At 40.3% G+C, this 24244-nt stretch overlaps 3 protein-coding genes across 8 annotated transcripts in view; 2 read left to right on the top strand and 1 right to left on the bottom strand.

The window, feature by feature from the left end:
• The first annotated feature begins 1632 nt into the window (after window positions 1-1632).
• On the top strand, window positions 1633-13057 carry LOC145451140 (potassium channel, subfamily K, member 16-like). Of its 6 annotated transcripts, none has more exons than XR_013918695.1 (9): window positions 1633-1963; window positions 2529-2643; window positions 4504-4670; window positions 5374-5551; window positions 5615-5737; window positions 5814-5948; window positions 7165-7233; window positions 7865-7998; window positions 12920-13054. XR_013918695.1 is itself a non-coding variant. In XM_080329642.1 (9 exons), the coding sequence occupies exons 1-8, from the start codon at window positions 1763-1765 to the stop codon at window positions 7971-7973; spliced, it is 1101 nt and encodes a 366-aa protein (XP_080185768.1). In that variant the 5' UTR covers window positions 1638-1762; the 3' UTR covers window positions 7974-7998; window positions 12920-13054. The 6 variants fall into 6 exon arrangements, 3 of the variants coding, with proteins under 3 accessions (XP_080185768.1, XP_080185767.1, XP_080185766.1); XR_013918694.1 differs by lacking the exon at window positions 12920-13054 and adding an exon at window positions 11763-12531 and having other exon boundaries at window positions 7865-8006; XR_013918693.1 differs by having other exon boundaries at window positions 1634-1963; window positions 7865-8006; window positions 12920-13057.
• Window positions 13012-23584, bottom strand: LOC145451126 (transcription termination factor 2-like). The gene is made up of 16 exons (XM_080329620.1): window positions 22201-23584; window positions 22041-22130; window positions 21663-21936; window positions 19580-19667; window positions 19401-19507; window positions 19308-19343; window positions 19123-19251; window positions 18894-19056; window positions 18736-18835; window positions 17236-17381; window positions 16764-16891; window positions 16271-16382; window positions 15206-15383; window positions 14517-14621; window positions 13983-14075; window positions 13012-13343 (listed from the first exon to the last, which is right to left on the bottom strand). The coding sequence occupies exons 1-16, from the start codon at window positions 23161-23163 to the stop codon at window positions 13236-13238; spliced, it is 2820 nt and encodes a 939-aa protein (XP_080185746.1). The 5' UTR covers window positions 23164-23584; the 3' UTR covers window positions 13012-13235.
• The window catches only part of LOC145451148 (dynein beta chain, ciliary-like), a 346083-nt gene continuing 338452 nt past the window's right edge, over window positions 16614-24244 (top strand). The window contains exon 1 of the mRNA XM_080329651.1: window positions 16614-16623. The gene's annotated coding sequence lies outside the window, so the exon portion shown is untranslated. The remainder of the gene's footprint in view (window positions 16624-24244) is intronic.

Consider the following 24244-nt stretch of genomic DNA (forward strand, 5'->3'; position numbering starts at 1 on the left):
TTACTCCTTAACGGTCTAAGCCAGACCAGGCAATGTATTCGGCGTCTGCGATCGGCGTCTGAGTATTCCTAGATTGATTATGAACAGAGTGGAAAACGGAGTGAAAATAGAGTGCAAACCCCATTAACAAGTTACCTTAGTTATCTATAGATAAACATGAGCAACCAACACCCCAACCCCACGGATTTGGTTTTTATGACACAATAAGCATATCAAATGAAGATGGACCCCATACGCTTTCGTAGGCCGATATCGATAATCGCGGAAGTTCCAAATATTGGCCTCAATGATCGGCCAGGTCGATAATCGGTCGACCTCTACTTGAAATCAAGCTATTGCGCCAGCTATAAAATAAACATCATATTAAGACTATAAATTATCATTGTCACGGTGAAATAGATTAAGAAAAGTCAAGTCGCTGATGAAATTCTGGATCTGTACTATTCTACCTGCAGATTGAGATCCTTTCTTACACTTGATAATATCAGTTCAATTCACATACATATCAGAGTTAATTACAGCGGACCTGATCAATGATCATACAGCGAGTGATGTATCATACTACCAAGAAAGGAGTCAGATTAAAACCAATCACACTCGAGCATCAAAAACTCGAACGTAACCGAGAACCCAGAACACGTTCAAAATGAATCATTCTCACTCATGCTGGAAGACCAATGTTTATAGCTATCAAAGATATAGAATATTTAAAACACAGTATACAACGAACGCACAATAAGTACAATATATACAACATCTTACCAATGTCTCAAGTAATATGAAAATCATCATTTTCAACAGTCGCTGTAATAATTACATTTTTAGTACGCATTATATTTTCATGAGGCTTTCGCGGGCAACACAAAACCGTGTTCGAGGCCGTAGTTTGCCCAATGACCATCCCTGTTGTAGAGGCTTTGACACTTAGGTAGGTCTTGGGTAGGTATCTGGGTATTCTCGACTCGAGGTCGTGACCCATTAGTGTTGCAGCATCATTGAATCATACCTTTACGCTGGTCTACTATAATGTGCATATTAGATGTGTAATCGAAAAGCGAAAACTTCGGTATCGCCGAAGGCTTGCATATTAGAGTAAAGGTTCGCCAGGTTAGTATCAAGGTTAAAGAATCACCGATCTTAAGTCTGGGAGCCATCAAAACTTCTGTAATATCATCTTGATATTCTCTAGGCTACTTCTGCAAATAAAATAAACATGCACAATTGCACATCTTGCACATTTGGTAAAAATGTGAAGTAGTGCGTGTCGCGATAGCGTGGTATTGAACACAAGAACACAACTCGGGATGCGCTTGGCATTATTTAGAGCTGCAAATATACTTGGTTCAAGCCATGACATGACCTTGCGTGCTTGACAGGATCAATCTAATATATGTACAGTACAACGTGAATGGCAGTCATGTTTAATCGGGAGCAATGTGTTTTTATGACGAATTTTACACAATTCTGGCAACTGATATCCCATTAGGCTACATTTGTCCTCGACACCGCGGCCCGAATACGGGCTTACGTACGGTACAGCCGTTAAAATAGCATAAACATGACAATCGAATCGAACACGGTCAGTGCAGTCCTTCACTATTGTTACCATTTAGACTTCTTGAGTGCTGGGAAAACGGAAGCGCGTATGATACAACAACATCCCTCTATGCGAGTTTGCGATGAGAACAATGAAGGATAGAACTGAGTCGCAATATGGTGGATACCGCAGACAACTTACGAGTGATGCGCTAAGATAGCCACCATGATGAATTCTAGAGTAATATTAGTACTGATAATACTATACTTTATCTATATGGTGATTGGAGCTGCTATTTTCATGGCTTGCGAAAGGCCTCACGAAATTGAAAGGTGCGACGCGGCGATGGCTGCGAAGAAACGATGGATGAAGATAATTCACGAAAAAAGAGGTCTCGATGAAGAACTACTTTACGAGTTCATATTGGTGAGGTGCTACTAAAGTGTCTAAATTATCCCAAAAACTATTGCGCGCGCGTAAATATAGAGGTGATCATTACATTTTACATCAAGGTGGGAAAAGTTACGACTAGACATTGCCATATGGTATAATAATGATGCCGTATCGTATTATTATCAAATATATGGAAAGTATTCTAGGATGATATTTTTGATGTGGGTGATGTGATGTCCCGTCCCGTAAAACAGCACCTACTGTGCGATACATGTCCAGTGACCACTATAAACGTGTCATGCAGCATGCTTATATCTGTAGGTATTTACTCATTGTTAAATAAATTGGCTAATAATACTTCTTATTATATTGATAACAAAAATGCCCAGTTCCACTGGGTTATTGTCAGGCTCCTGTGTAAATATGTAAATTTGTAAATGTAGATATATTGGAATTGTTACTGGAAGGTTTTGGTCCTCGACCCACCTAAATGCTGCCACTTGAATAGTAGATTCATATTGAAATGAACCGAAATATTTTCGGCTAACACTCGTCAGGGATAATCGTCAGCAACTTTATTATTTTTGATGCTTTTCAGAATGTGACTTATTTTGCTCGCTCTGGGATAAGTCTTCAAGGAGACGTGAAATGTCCCGTGAACTGGGACTTCCAAAGTTCGGTGTTTTTCGCGGGAACAATAATCACAACAATTGGTGAGAATAAACGGTTCCTTATATCTGCGATTGTTTGAAATTTATAGAGACGCTGACGTATAATATGACACTTTTCAGTGAATAAAGAATTGATATAGGGGTTAGGGGTTAGCTATAGACACGGCATATGTTATCTTGATCTTGTGGGGAAGCCCCAAGTCGTTTTGTAAGCGTCTCGGTCTTGCCACTGTCAGAGCCATTGCACGTCAAGGCGATATGCCTTCTCATATCAGCTATAATTCTTGCTCCATAGAATAATATTACCATCGAAGAGGCCCTATCAGCTAGTAAGGAGTAGTAATGTTGGGCACAGGAGAATAGCTTATCGAGTCCTATTTCTATTCCTAAATAGAATCAGCCTATATCTATGCATTAAGCCAGTGGTTCGCAGAGGTGGACGAAGTAGTCAAGAAAGCTGCTCAAGTAGAAGTAGAAGTAGCGACGAAAAAATCTACTCAAGTACGAGTAGCAGTACTTCTTCCATGAGCACCTTAGAACTACTTGAAGTAGAAGTATATTTGACCGACTTTAAATCTACTCGAGTAAGTAAGTAAGTAGTTGTGAAAACGATCGTAATTCGTTCGCATGGATTGTCAAAAGCTGCAAATTGAGCTATGCGAAAGTTGCAGAGCTTGATTCAAATTGATGCATAACAGAAGCGGTATCCAAATTTCGACAGCATAAGCATTCCTCCGCATCATGAGATGAAAACGATAGTATTGATATGGAAATGCGATATTAATCCTCTGTTTACTCGAATAGCCGTTTTAGAAAATATCATGGTATGGCGCCCTCCCCCACATTATAAGGCTCGTAGTTTAGTCGAAGAGCAATACGGAGAAGTTGTATCGGGTTCGGTGTAAACACTTTGCGCGATTAGTAAACGTTAATAAAAAATATCGTGGATCATAAAAATGCCATATTGTGTAGCTTTATTTCCGGAAAGTGAAGGCATTACTACACTTGCTTTTACACTTCAACATGTATGTTCTCTAGACAAAAGAACTGAAACTATTTTGAACTCAAAGTATGATACCGGTAATTGAAAGAGAAACAAAAATACTACTTTTAATTGCGGAAAATGTAATTCATGTCTTTAGTCCAGAATGTTTCGAAGGTGGTATGCTAAAACAGGTCTAAAGATGTAAAAAAGAGCCGGAGTCCACTTTTCCAGATTAGGACACGCCATGGACTGCTAGATTACGATATAAGTAAATGATAGATTGCGACACATCAGTTTCAAACGTTGTGATGGGCCATATATACCGTGATGAAATATTCTATATGGGCGACAATGCGGTGTGAACGGAATCACGCAACCCGCTACCAAAATTATATTCACCGATACTTTGGTGAAATCATATTGGTCACTCCACATCCACTGTACGCGAAGCGCGACAAAAATTCTGGGCTTTACTCAACTTTTCTGTAAATTAAATGTTGAATTGTTGATACTCCGTGAAAACAGTCCCGAAATATCTCAGGCTGATTAGAGGTCTAAACTACTTCTACTTGACAAACTGAACATAGCGAGAAGAAGTAAGTAGATCACAAAATATTGCGAAGTAGAAGTAAGTAGCGGGAATTCAGATCTACTTGAGTAGGTACCTAAGTAGCGGAAAACTACTTGAGTACTTCAAAAAAGTAGAAGTACTTCGTTGCTGTAAAAACCTCCTCATGAAATTAATCCGTCATTTTTCCAAAAATTCCTTTCAATTATTTGGCTGAAACGTCATATCGACTCTGAGGTATTATGCGTTAGATTTGCCCCTAGGAGTTAATTTGGAATTCCAGAGCACCTGATTTGATAATACAGGCTATATAAGATGGATACTTGGATCTGCATTATAATATCTGCAGGATACGGCAATCTTGCACCGGTACAATGGTACAGTCAAATATTCTGTATCATATACGCTATAATCGGAATACCCTTGTTCGCGATAATGTTTGCCGGAATCGGCCAATACATCACGGAAATTGTAAAAAGAATTCTGCGGAAATTCGAAGTACCCAATTCACCGCAGGTATGTAAATGGCTAATGTGTTCATTTCACCTGAAATGGGCTATCTATAGGCCAGTGGTTCTCAACCTTTTTGACCATGCGGACCGGTAAAACTTCAAAACAAATGTTGCGGACCGGGCAACCTTAAATCTGATTACGACAAAAGTATGGAACTCCAAAGTAAATATTGGAAACACCTTTTATTGTTACATTTTTGCTATTAGGTGCGCTATACTTGAACCTATTGACGTTTCTGCAACGTGAGGTCATGCTTACAACCACTAACTTGATTTTGATTGTTCGGTTTCGAATGCGACTGACGTTGACTACCCATTCTTGTACTGCCGGGTGTCGCTAAAGGGTACCGTAGAAAATAAAGGAATTATGTTTTAAGAGTATTTATATTCTACATGAACGAGTTTAGGATACTTTTAAGCAGTTTCATGCAACACTTACAGCAATAAACCATGAAACCATGAATTGCGTTCCAAATTTCTAAATCAATTTAAAACCTAATGTTTCATTTCTATAATTGATGGACAATCGCTCAACTTCTTGCATTTACGAATCGAGATATAAATTCTAATATATTTGACGGGATGGTAGGAAGGCGCTGCGGATCGGCGGCTGAGAACCACTGATCTATGCGACAGGTTTTCTGCGGTTCGCGTTTTACGGGACTGAAACTATAGTCAACTTTGTATCTGGTTTACACCATTCGCAGGAAAGGAGGATTCTTTATTCCATCTACTCGTTCGCCATTATCGTAGGAGGGAGCATCGTATTTTTCATGTTGATACCAGCGATTATATTCAAATACGTTGAAGATTGGACTTATCAAGAAAGTTTTTATTTTTGTTTCATATCGCTCTCAACGATTGGTTTGGGCGACTTCGTAGTAGGTATAGCAGCAATGAATTGAACCTCGTCTGCTGAAGATTTTCTAAATCGTCCATATTCTTCAGGTGCAAATCCACAGAAAAAATACATAGCCCTGTACAGAATTATGGTTCTTTTCTGGATTCTATTCGGACTGGCGTACACGTTTACAGCTATCAATCTCATCGTGGATATCTTCCGACAAACGTGTAGGACTGAGTAACTGATATCCGAGCTCAGCGACATCCTTACACACAATTGTTTTCATTTCTGCGCTTGCAACAGTTACAAAATCTGCTACGATCCAATCCTGTCTCAGAGCGTGGTCGGAAGCGGAGGAAGACGTGTTGTCGGAAGTGGAAAGTCTATTTGGCGCAGGCAGTTCCAATGCAGGCGCTGATTTTGAAGCTGGAACCGCAGGTAACTGCGGAAATGCAAGGCACATTCAAACAATGCCAAGTAGCCTATAAGATATAGAACTACATATCTTCCACGACAAATGGCTCCAATGAAGGATTGCTAAAACGGATCATCTTCGACGAGACACGAAAGCATTCTCCTCTGAAAGTCAGTCATTCAGTCACTAAGTAGTCTGAAAAACCAAGCTGAGTTGCGAAAATATTCCTGTACACCAGGGCTGTTCAACTACGGCACACGGAGAACAACTTGCGCCTATTTTGAAGGGTTTGCGACCCACGAAATGGGTTTGTAATTTAGTTTCGTCTGAGCTAACTTCAAGTGGGATAAGAGAAGGGCCAAAACACTCAAATATGCCCTACTCCTACTTTGTACATGAAAATATTAATGACACGATATATTCAATACCCCGAATTATTTCTCCTCATGACTATTATTATGTGGAGTGGAGTTGCATTTAAAACACAAATGAATTTGAAATAATTTTTTTATTTTCTATTTATTTTTTTTTTATTCATGACGTCACGAAGCTTCAATTGAGACATCACAGTGGATTGCCATCGGCAATTTAAACTACAGGATGGATATGGCTCCTTTGATGAAAAAGGTTTCCGTCCTCCTGTTTACGGATCAAACATATATTAGACTACATAGTTTCGCAGCATTTTTGCGGTCGGCGGTCATCATCATCAGAATATTCATTTCGTCCCAATGATATTAATAACTATACGTGCAATAATTAATGAAACAATTGTTGAACTGACGATGATTTTTCAAGGGTTCCCACCTTTCCATATCGTGGACGTTGGCTATATATCTGGTGCAATTCATCCTAAATCTCATAGCCTACTTCATATTTTTTTTGGAAAGTAATTACACAATTATACAACTTTGACAAAAATTTCTTATGAATGGCAAAACGTATTTTAAAACACCGCTTGTTTTAAGCGCAACCCAATGTGTAGCCCGATATCAAGCTTTACATTGTGACGCCGGGGGATGGTGGGCCCACTAAAAGGCTATATGTGACCCACGGTTCCACTTGATATCTAGCTGGCGCGCTAATTGTTATGTAGCCTACATCTAAGTTTTTCAAACACAAATCCATGCTCCTGAATGTCACTATTGTCACAATCACAAATGTATCGCGAGTTCGTGGTGATACGTTGGGTTCCAATACCAATATGTCGAAAGATTACTACAATTCATGCACTTGCAGGCCTACTCCCACACGACGAAGGTACAGCAGACAACGACAACGAAATTACAGGAGGGTCAAATGCTTCAGGTAGGTCTACAGCCTATTATATTTGTCTAATAGACATGACATGACCATGTTCATTAATGTTATTCATCCCGCTTGGCGATTGAGATTACTATTAGGCTACATATTACTCGACTCATCATACGTATTCCTCTCCGTAAAAATATGACATAGGTGCTGCTTGATAATAGGCTACTTCCAATGGCGAGCGGATTCTCGAATCCCGTAATCCGAATGCACCCGGCTATTCGAAATTCCGAGTTCCGCCCATGCCTAAAACTATGCTATTTTGACATATTTCTGTGGAAAAATCTGACCTTCAAACCAATTTTAAAATAATAATAGGCCTACTGTAAAATTAGACAATATCCTGCTCCAAAACTTGATCACCTCTACATCTAATTAATTTATGCGCGTAGGTTAGTTATCTATAATCTGATCCACAGTGAAATATATGCCGTAATAACTGCGAACACAATGTCATATAGATAATAAGATGAATCAGTTCCTGGTTTTGCCGACTGGATTGACCCTGATGGAGACATGAAGGGAAGAAGGATGATTAACAATGACATGACATCAAGGGTCTATTATGTCCAAGTCAAAAATCCCACCCCTTGGTCATTCTGCAATTCATTCTGATGCGTTTAGGCAGTGACGGCAACAGAGGAGACGAAACCGGTCTGACAGAATCCACGGACGACAGAGGGTTGATAGACACAGTTGACGACGATGATTTCACCGAGGTCGACTCAGCTACCTAATATGCTCCGCACGCATTTGATCGAGGTGTGCAGGTAAATATAAATGGGCTACATTCAGAGTTGGTTGGTATCGATATACTTTTTCATAGTACACGACAGACAACAGAGATGAGCAATTGAGCATGTGTTATAATTTAGGAAGGCCGGATTTGTGAAATTTTGTCGGATTTGGATTTATTTTTTAATGCATTACAATTAGGATTGGACTTACCCGATTTTTGGGAGATTGGTGTCCTGTGGCAAATGGCGACAAAGTTTATCGTCCTACAAAAGTTACTTCATGCACTTTGGCCCTCATTATGAGTGTTATCTATTTTAACAGAATTACAGGCATAAGATGTAAACTTTCTAAGAGGAATTCTAAATTTGAAGAGCTTCTTGGAGGTACAAAACTTCAGTATACAATTGAATAGTGTAGGCCTATTCATATGGAAATAAACCCGAATATTTTCGGCTGACAGTCGTCAGGGGTAGGCCTAATCGTCAGCAACTAGTAAAGAATTGCGAAAGAACATTGTATATCAACAATCCTATCTCAAAATGCGACGTCACCAGCATGAAATTTTGAATAGGTGAGCGTAGTACCATAGTACGTGAGCGTGGTACCACAAAATGTATTGAGGCCCTACGAATTTTCGCGCAATATCCTTCAATTTATATAGATCCTTCTATCTAGGCATAGTGTCCTATATGGTGTGGACACAAGCAAATCTCACGGCTCAGTGAAATTGGTCTACGTGATACTTTCCATTCGGCTAAAGACAATTTGACGATAATTTTGACGGGCTTGCCGAGATTCAAATTTGATAAAACGGGTATCAATCGAAAGCTGCCGCTGTACTGATTACGAAAATATAAATTTTATTTCGCGCATGGCCCAGGAACCCCCCACAATCAGCCTTGAATTTTTCATTGTTCTGGAGAGTGGAATACCAACGCAACAATGCTGTGGCGAAACGAGAGCGTAGCTCATGATGAGTAAATGAGTGGCTGCACGGCGAGAGTAAGTGCTTAGCTGGCGTCGCGGCATTGGGCAATGACATGTGTTTCGAAGTGCAATCGCGTCGCAGAGAAACGAAGCGACCACACAAATTCGCAGCCTTTCTTTGAATTATAAGGGTAGAACTGGGTTCACAGAATGCATTCGGGCCCTACGAATTTTAGCGCATATAGTCATTCAACTTATAGAGATCTTTCCGTCAAGGTAGCTGAAGCTGGTAGCTGTATAGTGTATACATTGGATATGTCAGATTATTATGATATCGATTGGTTTAGCCCGCTTGTTGTGTAGGGCTCCTGAGACACGCTGCGCTGTTGGCGGAGGTTGTCGATACGTTTTATAGTCGCTTTGTTTAAGCGTGAGCACTGAGCAATGAGCATGCATGCAGGGAGCACACATTATCAGCCTTTCATTTTGACCTGTAAGGGTAGGACTTGATCCGCGAATGCAGCAGGTAAAATGTTGATTAAAGGTTCACAGCATGGGCTCTCGAACTAAACTGGGGTCGCGGTCCGGATTCAATCCTTTATTAGATAGCTTGCGGCCGGACCAGTTAAATGATTCCAAAATGTTACCACCAATAATCCTTTTCACAGGAATGCTCTATTACCAAGCCTAGGCCAATACATAGCCGTTGTCAGGAATATAGGAGATTTAACTAAACGGGGTCGTTGGAATTTGGTTTATCATTTTTCAATCATCATTCGGATTTCTCTGCGAGGCACGGCATCATTGCCGCGACGCCAGCTGAGCACTCACTCTTGCCGCGCAGCCACTCATTTGCTCATGAGCTATAATGCTCTCGTTTCGCCAGACAGCATAGTTGCGTCACTATGCCACTCTCACTAACGATCAAAACTTCGAGGCTGATTATGGGGTTCCTGGGCCATGAGCGAAATAAAATTTGTATTTTCGTAATCAGTACAGCGGCAGCTTTCGATTGACACTCGTATTATCAAATTTGATGCTCGGCAAGACGGTCAAAAATTTCCGTCAAATAGCCTTTAGCCAAAGGGAAAGTATGACGTGCACCAATTTCACTGAGCCGTGAGATTTGCTTGCGTCCACACCATATAGGAGTCTAGAGGTGGTCAAAGTAGTCAAGAAAGCTACTCAAGTAGAAGTAGCGAGGAAAAGAACCTACTCAAGTACGAGAAGAAGTACTTCTTCCATAAGCCACCTAAAACTACTTGAAGTAGAAGTCGAATTGACTGACTTTAAATCTACTCAAGTAAGTAAGTAGTTTTGAGCTGTGCGGACGGTGCAGAGAGTTTGATTCGTATTGATGCATCCCAGGAGGTATCAATTTTCGACAGAATAAGTATTCTCTTCCATCATGGGATGCAAATTATAGTATTGATATGAAAATGAGATACTAACCCTTTGTTTACTAGAAGACCCCGTTTTAGAGAATGTCATGGCATGGCGCCCTACTCCATATTATAAGGTCCCAAGTTTAGGCGAAGAGCAATACTTAGAAGTTGTATCGGATACGGTTTCAACACTCTGCGCGATTAGTATACGTTAATACAATACAAATATTACAAATATTGTAGCTCATAAAATTTATACTTAGTGTAGCTTTATTTTCGGAAAATAGAGGCATTACTAGGCCTACACTTGATTGATGATTCAACTTGTCTGTTCTGCAGACAAAAGAACTGAAAGTATAGTAATTAGAACTCAAAGTATGATACTCGGAATTGAAAATGAAATACAAATACCACTTCTAAAAAGCGAAAAATATATTTCATGTCTTTTTTCCATACAGCTTCAAACGTGATCTGCTAAAACAGGTGTAACGTTAAAAAAAGCCGGATTTTCCAGATTAACAGGACACGTCATGGGCTGCTAGATTACGACATGATGGGTCATTGCTAGATTGCGAAACGTTAATTTCAAACGTTACGGTGGGCCTTATTTACTGTGATGAAATGTTTGATATAGGCGACAATGCGGTGTGAGCGAAACCAAGCAATCCGGTACCTAAATTGAATTCACTGATACTTTCGTAAAAACATATTTGTCACACCACAACTACAGTGCGCGAAGCGCAACAAAATTTATGGGCTTTACTTGACTTTTATGAATATTAAATGTTGGTACTCCGGGAATACAGTCCCAAAATTCCTCAGGCTATCTTTCGCATTGGGGATTAAACTACTTGAGTACTTTCAAAAAGTAGAACTACTTCGTTACTGACCACCTCTTTATAGGACATTATGGTAGTACATATAAAGAGTACATCGAACGCTCTCTTATTCGAAATTTCATGCGGGTGACGTCATATTTTGAGTTACGATTGTTTGTTTGTGGTATTCATGGTGTTTTGTCGACTACTATGGTCATTTACACCAGGCCGATATTCTCCATTTTCGTCCGATACGATTGTTGATATACAAAGTTTTTTCCAATTCTCTACTAGTTGCTGACGATTACCCCTGACGAGGGTCAGCCGAAAATAGTCGGGTTTATTTCAATATGAATATACTCTTCTGGATTAGAAGCTTCGGATTTGATCAGGACATAGAAATTTCCAATCCGCTCATCTCTGGTACTCGAGTAAGCTTTGCCCACTTGATCTACTTCCCAGTGTTGGGATGACTCGAGTCAACTTTTTCGTATGACTTGACTTGACTCGAGTCACTTTGGAAAAATGACTTGACTTGACTTGACTCGAAGCTTCAAAAATGCGCATTGACTCGTGACTCGGAGCAAAATTTACGAGTCAATTTCAAGTCATCAAGTAAACGGTGTCGAATAAATCACTGTATCTTGTGTATGTTCAGATTGTTCGAGATACGCCGGTGTCACTTGTGAGAGCAACCAGTCATTCACTGATCGTACGATACACTGATCCTCGATTGTTAGATCACAAATAAATAGACCGCAAACTAAACAATCACAGCCTGCGTTGTCGTAGTAGTAGTAGATTACTCTAAATAGCAATGTGTCTCTGTTTCTCAGACGGATCAATGCTTACGTTGCGAAGTGCCTACCTTTACCAACCTTTATGTATGATTTCAATCAAACAAATATAGTTTGTGCGTTTATTTACTCAGGGATATGTAGATGTAGATTAGGTCCTATAATTTGGCTGATAATAACTGACTGTAGCATGTGACTGTACAGTTACTCACGCATTTTATTAACAGTTCTACGTGTGCGTGAGTGATACAACGTCTTTTCGCATGTATATTTAACTAGATATTCGTTATTTGATTCAAGATAAATGATCATCATTGATCAATTAATCTGTCTTTCACACAGCTAGCAAAGTGTAATGACTTTGAATCATCACTCATACATCGAAAATTCAATTTGACTTGACTCGAGTCACCTCCAAAAAACGACTGACTTGACTCGAGTCACCTTTGAAACTCGATTGACTTGACTTGAGTCAAAATCTGCAATGACTCGAGATGACTCGTGACTCAAAGGTAGTGACTTGATCCCAACACTGCTACTTCCTCAAGTTGTTGTGTCTGAGAACTACTCTCCTCTTACTTAGAACTGTTTTCGACGCCGAACGACTTAATTTTCACAACTTTCTTTTTGCGAAATAGTTTTACGAGTGAAGATTAAAGAATCGTGTGCAACAGCTCCTTATCACTTTAACTCAATATATATTTTCAAACACTAGCTATTTGCAGCATCATGTTACAATTTCGCGACCTGTTAAGTGGTCCTATGAGCAAGTAGCAACGCTGACTACTTCGACCACCTACGTATATATTATTATTTGACGTGACAGGACTAGCCTCCCTGGCTTGAGCTCAACTCCACACTCCTTCACACTTGCCAAACGAAGAACATCTCTTAATCGGATTCTGAGCATATCATTAAAACTGAAACTCGATCCATTCTCAAATAATATTGCCGAGTCGTCACAAATAAAGCCATTCCAAGTCATGATTTCCGAAATCTCAATATCATTTCTGATCAGTTGCCGCTGATGGACGCAAGGAGGATGCCGCAATGAACAACGCTAAACACGTACAGGACAGCCGCAGTACAATCGGACTTTTGCACCGGAGATATTGTGATTTTGCACCATGTATTGGCAGTTGAAATAATCACGAGTACGCCAATTAAATAAAAAACGAAACACCCTCGAAAGGCCGAATAACGCATTCAAATAGGATCAAAAAGGAAAGTGACATAGCATGATGGTACAGAAAAGGAAAGGATTACCTAAGAAATCCTAAAAAAATTAATTAACTAGCAAGTTGGTGGCAGTTACGCATCGGGTCACAGTTCAGTTAGAGTCCAAAGAGCAGCTTCATGTCCCGGAGAGAGAGCTTTTGAGTCTCTTTCGAATTGGCCCCGTCCATGACGGCTTTGGCAAGCGAAAGTTTTGTCGACTGAAGCTGCAATATCAGATCATTTCCGTTATATCGCACATACAGACGCACATCAGTGCGGAAATATTGTTAAGGCTGTCGATGGTCATTCAAAGATTTTGTCACCCATACGAGTCATAGATGGTCCGCGGATAATTAAACATAATTATGACCATGTGACACTTTGGCATGGGGTTGGAAGTTGGGGTTAGTTTTTGGGTCACATGATCAAGTGACAAAAGGTTTTTCATTGTGTCGCATGTTCAAATATCACGCAAACGTCATAGATATCCTAACGGACTCTTTAATATCGCGTAATTCCTTATCCCCCATCCCAATTACGAGATATGAGAAGGGAATAGGCCGCCCTAGGTCGTATCTTCATTGAAAACGTTGTGGTACGGGCGATGAAAGCGTAGTGGGTGCTGAAGTCTCATAGTGCATAGTGGAAAACACGAATTGAGAGTTGCATTATGTACCCAGATTTCTAGAGACAATCACAAAATAATGGCATAATTAGAGCATGTTTTATATTGGGACAGCCTCGTACATTCAGTTTGTGTACTTGCGTTGTATACAACTTGTATTCAGAAACCGACATATGCCTACGGTAGTTCCGCACAGTTCGGACAATTGCCCAATAGCCAATACAAATTCAAAGTTCACCTTGCGAATATTTTCCTCCACACTGTCCTTGACGACGAACCGATGTATGAAAACCGGCTTTTTCTGACCGACACGATAGATTCTGTCGCAAGCCTGCAACACAAGCGCGTGAAAAGGGATCACAAATTCTAATTTTATGATAGATCGATGGAATCAATTCATTATGCTGCAACTGTCGACTCGGACACAACATTACATTCCAGTGCAGGAATGTGACCAGAGAACTCAATATGGTCAAGTAATCAAATATCCAAAAGTAGGGACGATTCTTGGTGGTTGCCTGCTACACATGCCAATTCATCAGTGAATGTCTAACCTCCTCCGGGAATTCATAGAATCACAAAAATTCGCAAGTCTTTGTTCCCAACCTCATCAGTATTCGGGCAAGCTTCATGTTAACAGTCAATGCCGACAAAGACCATTGACCTTGATTCGTAGAAATAGACTAAAACATTTCACGAGTGCACCAAACACAGGACTTATAACATAAAGTTGACTCTACACCACGAAAGGACGCGGGATCCAGCCACTCACCTGACTTTCCAGGGCCGGGTTCCAATGCATATCGATAATAAACAGATGGTTTCCCCCAATGAGATTCAATCCAACGCCGCCGGCTTGTAATGACAGTAGTATAACCTAAACATTCAAAACTTGATACCTACAGTAGAGTAAGTCGAAATAACAAAATACTTCTACATTTTCGGAGCATCGAAGTAGATACTGCTGCGTTATTTACTCAAGTGGTGATCCTTATAGGCTATTTCCGCTTCTGAAGTTTTGTAACCAATGACTCGGTGTTTACAAATAAGATCTGGTCAAATAGAAAGTAGTGTTGGGATCGACTTCCATCACTTTCATTACCGAAATTGCAGGATAAAACAGAAAATGTAGCCTATGATCAACGCGCATCCTTTTATGACAGTAGTCATCCAGAAGAGGTCATGAAAATCCATGAGATTTGGAAAGCTGTCGGCAATAATAGGTTGACAGAAGCTTTGTCCCCATCTCCTGCTTAGTTAACTAATTTTAATTTTCTGCTTCTACTTCCAGCAGCTGTGCCTTGGCTTGAAAATCGTTACTTCCTTGCTCATAGTATCTTGTAGAAATTGGCTTGAAAATCGTTACTTCCTTGCTCATAGTATCTTGTAGAAATTCACGGCATTACTTCTACTTGCACTCGAGTACCAGCCAAGACTACTTTGGCCATCTCTGAAACTCACCATTGGTTTTCCCGGGTTGGCGTTGAATCGATCCACGACGTCCATGCGTTTCTTGGCTGTCTGAGCGCCGGAAATAACCTCGTAACTGATTCTCGATTTATCCAAATGGAGAGCGACAACGTTCAGCATTCCGGTCCACTGGCTGACAACCACTGATTTGTCGTGCGGATTGTCAATTCTGAAATGCAGAAAAGGCACGAATAGCGATTGCGGGGTGAGCCCCAACATCTGTGGATATGGCTGCGAGTGGATCAAGTAAAAGACAGCACAATACAGCGACATGACACGATTGTTGTTGACAGTTGACACAATATCAGTACGCAGAGCAAAGGAGCCTAAGGTACAATAGACACAAGCTCTGGAACTGCACGTAATCATTCGATGCAAGAGTAAGAATACCACAATAAATACATCAGATGACAATCATATTATCGCTCAGGCCAGTGGTCCTCAACTACCAATCTGCGAACCAGAGCAGATCCCCATATATTTTACATCTCAATTGCAATGGATATTTGTCCATTAATTAGAGAAATGAAGCACCAAATTTTAAATTGACATAGAAATCTGGAACATATTTATTTACATCTTGTCGTAATATAGAGGTCGCGGTCTACTTCGAACATGAAGCGCACATCAAAATGATACTAGTGTTGTACCAAACAACCTACAACTCGTTTAAGATCAGTTTTATCTGAAAGCTAAGAAGACATTGTAATAGAGGCTAGAGATCAGCTAAGGTGCGGTTCTATCGAAATAAACATAACAATCAAAATAATGTTGGTAGTTTTTAACAGGACTCTGCCTTGCATGAAGTTACATAAAACTACGCATAACACGTCCAATATTAAGAAGGCGGCAACAAATTTCTCATTAAATTGAGATTACAATCGAGCGGAAGTTCACTCTGGTCAACCATCATCTGGAAATGAGCGACTAATGGTGCACACCTTAGACCTTACTACACACCACCAGTTCAGACAACAGTGATAAACCGAATATAAGTAAATGAGCAGCCAATTATAATATATATCAAATCGATATCGACAGATCTAGAAATCTCACCGAAGTCTGTTCAGTTCATTGACGACAAATTCGACCTTCGAACTCACCGAGCTCGGTTCAAAATATTTTGATTTATCCTCTTCAAAATTCAAACCGCAATCCATTGCAGACGCTAAAAACATCAAATAACATGTATATGTTAGCGTAGGCAGAATGAGGATCGAACAGTGGGATAAGCAAAAGGAGCAATGAAAGTATTTATTGGTGGGACTATACTAAATTTCAAGTAGAAGTTGTAGTTTTAAAAGCATGTCCAAGTTGCTTGAAGTAACATACGAACATTCTGACGCATGCAGCTTGAACATCGTTGGAAAATAATTTGAAGAAATATATTGGGAAGAGAGGTTGTATTACTCGGTCAGTCAATCTTAGGTGACAGACTGTCAGATGTGTCTTCGCAGGAACGTAAAATTGCTAATGGCGACGGAAATAGGCGACATTAGTACTTGAAAAATATAGTCGGTTACTGACCACCTCTAGTCAGCAATAATACCTGCTGTATCGCTAAGCGCCATCGACTGAAACATGTCCTCCAACGCCAGTTCTTTCTTTTCGTTTTCGAGGAGTCCCACGTCGAAGGAAGCTTTCAACAAGCTTAAATGGCCGCAGCATTGTCGCATCCTGTGATATTGTCAATTGCAAATGAATCACAATATCACAAAGTTTTCGGAACAAACACACAGATTGCTTGTGACACTTCGGCTATACGTCATAATGTATAATCAGTATATGTATGCTTGATAGATATTTTTCTTTGTTCAATCAATTGAATACCAGCAGAATCAGTCATAGAATATTTGGGGTTCCAAATGGCCGTGGCGACAAAGGCACAGCCCGCATTATGCGATGCATGTCTAAAATTGGTGGAGGGCAAGATACAATGCAGAGGATTGATCACATCGGGTATTTCCTATTCAAACCAGTCGGGGAATAAAAAAAACGACGATTGTTAGTCATCAACTCACCGTAGCAGCAAAACCAGAAGCGCTGTAGCGGTTACCGGCGGCGGTTCATCTGTCTTATCCCCTTTCCCATGGCGATTTTTTCGATTTATAATCTCCTGGAACTGGTCATACTTGACTTTGGACTGCATCTTCAGTTTTTCGTACACCTAAAACAAAAACACGACTGCCATTGATATCAGGATACCAGCTTGACATTAAGATATGACAAATCACCTAATGTGGTAGAGAGAACTTATGAATGTGGTTTGAAGGGACTACATTATTTTCGCATTTCTTCTAGGGCTGAGCGAAACTAAGTAGGCTACATGAGTGATTCGATTTTGAGTCGCATTACGACATCATAGCTATTAGTCTTAAATTAAAGAGTTCAAAATTTGTAGCTGTGGTCCTGTACCTTCATTCAACCAAACAAAAAACGAAAATTATTGTTCTGAATAATATGATAGCAACAAATCAGTACGCAAGGCTCGAACGATGCGGAGAAATTACCGGAACAGTAATTCTCGTTGATAAAATGAATCACAGTGGTAAGGATTGAGCCCAGATTTCAAATGCATTCCAAACCAACTCAGATTTAATATCAATACAGCAGTGTATAATCAACAAGGTGACACAGTTTGAGTTCGGGGGGATGCAGACAGACATATATCATTTCCAATAGTGTAAAATAATATTTTTTCATGAAACGGTGGCCAACGATTCATGACAACGGTCATCATACAGTACATGAACATACAAAAATGTTAATGAAGACTTCAGAGTTCAGACGTTCCGTCTGAATTTGCCAATGCGGACTAATCACAAAGTAGCCTATGTCGTGCCAGACCAGTGGTTCCCAACCTTTTTCGACTCATTGCCCCCTTATCCAGCTCAACACAAATTTTCGGGCCAAATATTTACAGAACCGAAAAAGAGGACATATAAACGGAAATTTAACCACCTAACTCTGAACGCTGGAGAATTGATTAAAAAAAAGGTCATTTTTCCAAGACGGTGCTTGGAAAATCTGTTTCCGTGACCACTTTCCGTTGAGTTGGCTTTTTCAAGTCAGCTTTCGCGTCATATGCAGAATAAACTGTCTTCACATGAATTTTTGGCTGAGTTAAAATAAATATGTTTAACTGTATGTTCTTAAATTTTCGCCCCCCTATCGCCCTCTTTGGTACTTTCGCCTACATGTTTCTCAATATCGCCCACGTTGGGAACCTCTGCGCCAGATCTGGCATTATAACCCAGTGTCAGAGCTCGTTGAAGTTGTCGTCAATGGTACTCAGGTCGAAATAGAAGTAATGTTGAAAGTTTCTATAAAAGTGAAGTAGCAATTTTCAAGTATTCTAGACCTTAGTTGAAAACTAACTAGAATAAAACCAAAAACGGATGGAGCCTAAAATCGTTAACCACGCGAGTAAGTAGTGAAGTACGAGTAGGCAAAAACCTATATCAGTACTCAAAAAAAGTGGGAGTACTTTTTTACCGACCACCTCAGTCCGATATACACACCTCGCGTTCAATCTTCGATAACGTTATCTCATGATCGAAAGCTTTCCGCGGCGGCAGAGACACGATCGGCTGACCGTCCACAGTCAAGTCCGTCTTTTCTCTGTTCGATTGTTAACATATTGCAGACATGGCCTCGATCTGGCATTAAACTCGCAAACCTTCGAAGTACAATACACGACGTCAGCGTCTTCAAGCGCTCTCGTCCTTGAGCGGTCTTGTTGTCGACTTGATTTTTCCACAACTTATACTCGGAGAAAGGTCGGTAATTCAGGAATTTCAAAATAGCGTACATGTCCGTGATATCGTTTTGAACGGGCGTTCCTGCAAGATACCGCAAATCGTACAATCTCATGAATAAAATCATTAATCGGTCATGCTATGAAATACCTGACATGGCCCATCGCGACCGGGCCGGCATTTCGCAAACTGATTCGCTACATTTGCTCTTTATGTTTTTGATTTTATGAGCCTCGTCCAAAATTATCCGACGCCAGTTGATATGATAAAGAGTTGATTCTGGAAATAAACCGATTTGAAAAGTGGTACGAGTTCAATGAAATAATGTCACCTACCTCGCTTATTTGTGGTATTCACACTGCATCTGCGAACTGCAAAATGAGAAATCCAGTGAGTATATTTTCATTTAACACCAATGATGAGCATACCGATATCGTAAGTCGTAATGACGACATCGAATTCCGCCAATTTTTTAGGATCTTTCTCTCGAGTGGTTCCGTGGAACAAGTGAATGCTCAGCAGGCCTTTCGTGCATCTGTAAATTACAGACTATGAGCTTCTACATAGGCCAATTGCAAATGCTGAGACTCCCCGACAGCCAACTAACCGGTTTTTGATTTCTTTTTCCCAGTGGAAAACCAGTGATGCGGGGGCCACAATTAGAGTAGATTCGCTCTTTTCTAATTCATCCTCTTCTGTAAATCGGGGGGATGAAAGGGTAAGAATTCTATACTAGTCCATACAGCATGTTGATCAACACAATGCGAACTCAATTCATGCATCATGCATGTTAGCCCACCAATGGTACCAAATAGTGTGCCAAAATAGCCCATGTCGAAGCAAATTTATAATAAATGATCACATATGGCTGTAGTATAATTGCTTTGAACGAATAGATCAAGCTTTCAATAATACGGTACACCCCAGTTTAATCTGTTCTTCGTAGAGTTTCGAATCACTACCGACTACCCAATATAAAAATTAATAAATCAATTCAAGTGTGTTGTTGTGAAGTAGCATTTCTAACATGATTTCGGTGAGTGACTTCGCAACCACTTGCAGATTGGACAATTTATGAAGGCAGGGCAAAGTGGAAAACAGAATACAGATAGTGAGATAGGTATTGATTCAAGACGAAACGACAGACAGATATGCAGATGATTGTTGAGAAAAATTTCAAGGATACAATATATTCAAGATAAAATAAACCAGATAAAACATGAGAATTGGTGAATCTGATTTCAATTCAAATATTACAGGTGTAGAGTTGTATTAACATTATTAAAGGGGTATGTCATCACTGTTGGAAGATTATCAGGATCAGGAATATTAGGCTACAAAATTACCAATTCTCATTGGCAATTCATGCCATTTCAAGAAGAATTGGAGCATTCTAGTAACACAAGAATCCTGCCATACTTTCACATATAGGCCTACATACTCTCTAAAAGAATTAGATCATTGGAGTAACACAAGCATTGACATACATTTCATGTCTACATCACTTCAAAAAGAATTAGAGCATCAAGATACTTCCCAGAGATCAGGATTTCACTAATATACCCTTCATTAGCATGCATGAGTAATTGATAATCCAATTTGGAAAGCAGGATCTGTACACACAATCTCAGACCCTTGCTGATAAATCTGCTATCACAAAGGAAAGGTTTACCAAAACAGTGACTCACAGCCTTCTGTTTCTAGGCCATAACTTTGAAAAAGAGGAATAAATGAGCGGCACCAAACTTCAGTGCCCACAGTTCTCATAGAATTGATAGTACAAGGTTAACAGTTATATATCATAATTAGCAATAAAAGTAGCAGTAGGACAACGAATCTGATTGCATGGATGGTCATGATAATTCAGTGAAGATGTTCCCATACATTGTACCCTGCTTCTCAACGAACAGCGTCACTGTGGGCTTTTTAATACATATGCTATCAAATTATCATGTATCTTCTGTCACAAACAGCGCATAAGACTACACAAGAAGTTTATTTTATCTAATACTAGGCACCCACTACTCAGAAGTACATACTCCGAATATTTGGTATGAAACAACATGGTTGTAATAACCACTTGTCACTTATAACAACAAACCAATTACCCCACTAAAAGGAAACTTGATGGAGATGATAAAAATTTCTACTTCCTCCAGGTCTATTTATTAACCAGACTTGGAGTTAGTAATGGATTGGACCTTGAGCTGGGCGTACTGCATACAATTTGCAACCAGAACATTTCCATTCACCATAAATTGATATCGCATATCGTACACATGGATAAATGACCTAACTAGCAGAAGAGCGAGAGGAAATTATTTTTATTTCCAAACGAGTGGTTTCCAAAATAGATTATCAAGCTCGCTCAAAAAATTCCAAATGTGATCCTGAACAATAATTTTGCAAAATGCACATGGATTTGGGAATAGGCCCTACAGCAACATGGTTATTGAAGGCTCTATAAAGAAGGTAATAATAAAACTACGGAAGTTCCACAAAATTGATGATCCTTAGGGTCCCGTAATGTTTTTAACATATCAATAGAAATCGCTGAAAGATCATCAAGTGGAGCATGAAAAAAATGCATATTATGTTATTTGGCAAATAGATTCAAGGGCCCTCTTCCAGCCCTACATAATAAAGAATGAAAAAACTTGATGGAGTATAATACTGTGATTGCTATTTACCTTCAGCACTGGGTACATCTTCAGTTGACTTCTCATTACTGGCGGCTTTGGAGCTGGAGTCAGAAGATTCGTCATCTGATTTGAAATCTTCAATCACCGGCTCATCATTTTGTTCGGCCACTCCTTCGATTTCTCTCTGCTTCAGCACCAGCGCTATCATGGTGAGAGTTTTGCCAAGACCCATGTCGTCAGCCAAAACGCCGCCCGACATTGTTTGCTTCTCGCGCCACAGCAACCAGGCTAGGGCTTGCCTCTGGTGAGGCATCAGGTCGACCTGAAAAGCGAGGACACCAGTGGAGGTGGTCAGCGACGTATCCTTCATTTCATATCTGACAGAAGAATCCGTCCTGCCGATGGATTCTCCAGTATTTTTCCCACCTTCAATCCTTTCGGGTCAGTTTCCTCCACGGACACATCAGGACGAGACTTCAAAGACTGGTGCATTTCTTCAATCGCCAGTTTCGTAACCTACCCAAACAAGAATCCATTTCAATGCTATAACGCAAATGAATAGCCAAACTATGTCGTGGAAACTCACCTGTCTCACTTCGAAGCGTCGATCGTTCGTCATACGTCCGCCAAACAACGGGCCAGAAGGTATGTCGGCAAACTCAATGAATTTAGTACCATAATCTTCCTTCGGGACTGTGCTTGGCTGCGATAAGATTTGGTCTTTTTGCCCAACGCAGTTGTACATTGTTAGAGATGCTTGGGAACTGCACGAGGTGTTATCCTTTTCGGAATGTTGACTTTCATTTTCAGCTTCTGTTTTTGAGTCATTGGCGGCTTTTTCAATGTTAAGCTTTTGTAAGTCGGACTCCAATTGACTAATTTCGTCCATTAGTCGGCGACCCCGGTCGGGTAATCTCTCGACATCGAGAGACTTCAATAGCATCTTCTTACGGAAGATGTTTTGAACTAATTTACTGGACCCGTCGCTGGTCGCAGGTTTGGGTGCCATTTCGGCCGAATTTGGTCCTGTCGCTGAAACCGTAGAAGGGTATCTCCACGGCACTTGAACGGGAGGACCAATATTAAACGCATTATGGCCAAATGGGATCCTGTTTGGGAATGAATTATGATGATGTCTCACAATCTGATTTGTAACCGCGATTTCACCACGTACGTTTGACAAAACCTTTTTCTTTTCCAAGTGAACGTGGGGCCTGTTATTTCCTCTCTGATTCAATGTGTGTGATTCTCTCAATGTTCCGCGACTTTCTTTGGACTTGGAGATGTTCTGAGCTCGGTATTTCACTTCCTTTCCGTTCCACACCGACTTCTGCACGTCGAAATCATACGATTCCCCAGGTCTTGGCTTTGCACTGAGCCCGACTCCGCGAATTTGCTGTGCGCTGAAGTAAACATCGCAGAAACCGTCCACCACAAAAAATCCATATCCTTTATCTTCCTTGTAGAACTTCACTTTGCCATGATGGCGGTGTGAGGTGATATTTGATTGGGCATGGGTGAAGTGGTTTTGTGCAACAGGGAAAGACATACTACTGCGGTATTTCAGTCACTACTGGTTAAGTATTACAACCGAGCTTTGCATAATCTGAAAATGGATACCGATTAAGCATGAAAGTGGATATAACATAGTATCAAGTGATTCATGGATTGATATGACACTAATAATAAAGTCATTGCCCATAAACTCACTAGAACTGCTGGAGCCTGGTGTAAACTCATTACAAAAATTGGCTCTGTTCATCAGAGTTCCGCGAAAAGTGGGGAGCGACTTTAATTTATGTCTCAACTGAAAGGGTATCTAGTAAATTCGGACAGTCTTAATTTCAGAATACTAAATCTGGACAGTGGTTAACGACCGTATTATGACGTAGGCTATGTTCATTAGTAAGAATTCAAGATTGTGCACATCCTACCCCACATCTGGTAGCCTATGCTTCTTTATTTGTTTATCATTTACCTACCACTGCTACCAGCAGCAGGCTACATAAATTTCAAAATTTGGTTGCGAGGTAGTTACGTGATATAGGCTAATAACATCGTGCACATGTGGAGTATGCTGAATTAACAATCTACACCGATGCGCCATATGCAATCAATCCGTTAGAACTGCTGGATAACCAATGTTCATGTTCACAAGCAATCTTACAGTTGGGCTATTTTTGAAAAAAAAAAGATATCCAACGCCTGATGCTGAAGTACAGAATTTACTAATATCGAAAAAAAACACAGAAAAACAAAGATCCTATATTTCACATAGGCCTACCGGCCTAGGTCTATGGCATATTGGCTTATCATGTGTGAAACATTTTCTGAAAAGTCCCTAATTACGTAATTACAGTTGTACTGATGATATGGATCTAATTTTTAATCCACGATATGTAAATTCAAGTGACTTTATGTTGTGTTACAAGTGCTGGGTTCATGCAAATTCCAATGAGCGAATGATGTGAGAATAACTCAAGACTACAGCCTGCCTACGCTTGTAGTCAGCGTGATCCCGCGTGTAACGGGCCCCGATTCCATACTGGCACAAGGGCATAGCAGCAATACAAAAGTCGACCTCTCTCACCGTCACAAGCGATCTGCCATGCGCGCAGCTAATTGTACAC

The sequence above is a fragment of the Botryllus schlosseri genome, chromosome 11, assembly GCF_051294905.1.
Source record: "Botryllus schlosseri isolate E-star chromosome 11, Bs_hap1, whole genome shotgun sequence".
NCBI classification, from domain to species: domain Eukaryota; kingdom Metazoa; phylum Chordata; class Ascidiacea; order Stolidobranchia; family Styelidae; genus Botryllus; species Botryllus schlosseri.

Bases quoted from the DNA above. Each gene is read 5' to 3' on its own strand.
- LOC145451140 (XM_080329642.1), top strand. From the start codon at position 1,763: ATGATGAATTCTAGAGTAATATTAGTACTGATAATACTATACTTTATC. The intron at 2,644-4,503 runs GTGAGAATAAAC...TAATATCTGCAG, and splicing joins AACAATAATCACAACAATTG to GATACGGCAATCTTGCACCG. The intron at 5,949-7,164 runs GTAACTGCGGAA...ATGCACTTGCAG, and splicing joins TTTTGAAGCTGGAACCGCAG to GCCTACTCCCACACGACGAA.
- LOC145451126 (XM_080329620.1), bottom strand. From the start codon at position 23,163: ATGTCTTTCCCTGTTGCACAAAACCACTTCACCCATGCCCAATCAAAT. The intron at 15,384-16,270 runs GTGAGATTTCTA...TCTGCATTTCAG, and splicing joins AATGAACTGAACAGACTTCG to AATTGACAATCCGCACGACA. The intron at 13,344-13,982 runs GTGAACTTTGAA...CTGATATTGCAG, and splicing joins TGGAGGAAAATATTCGCAAG to CTTCAGTCGACAAAACTTTC.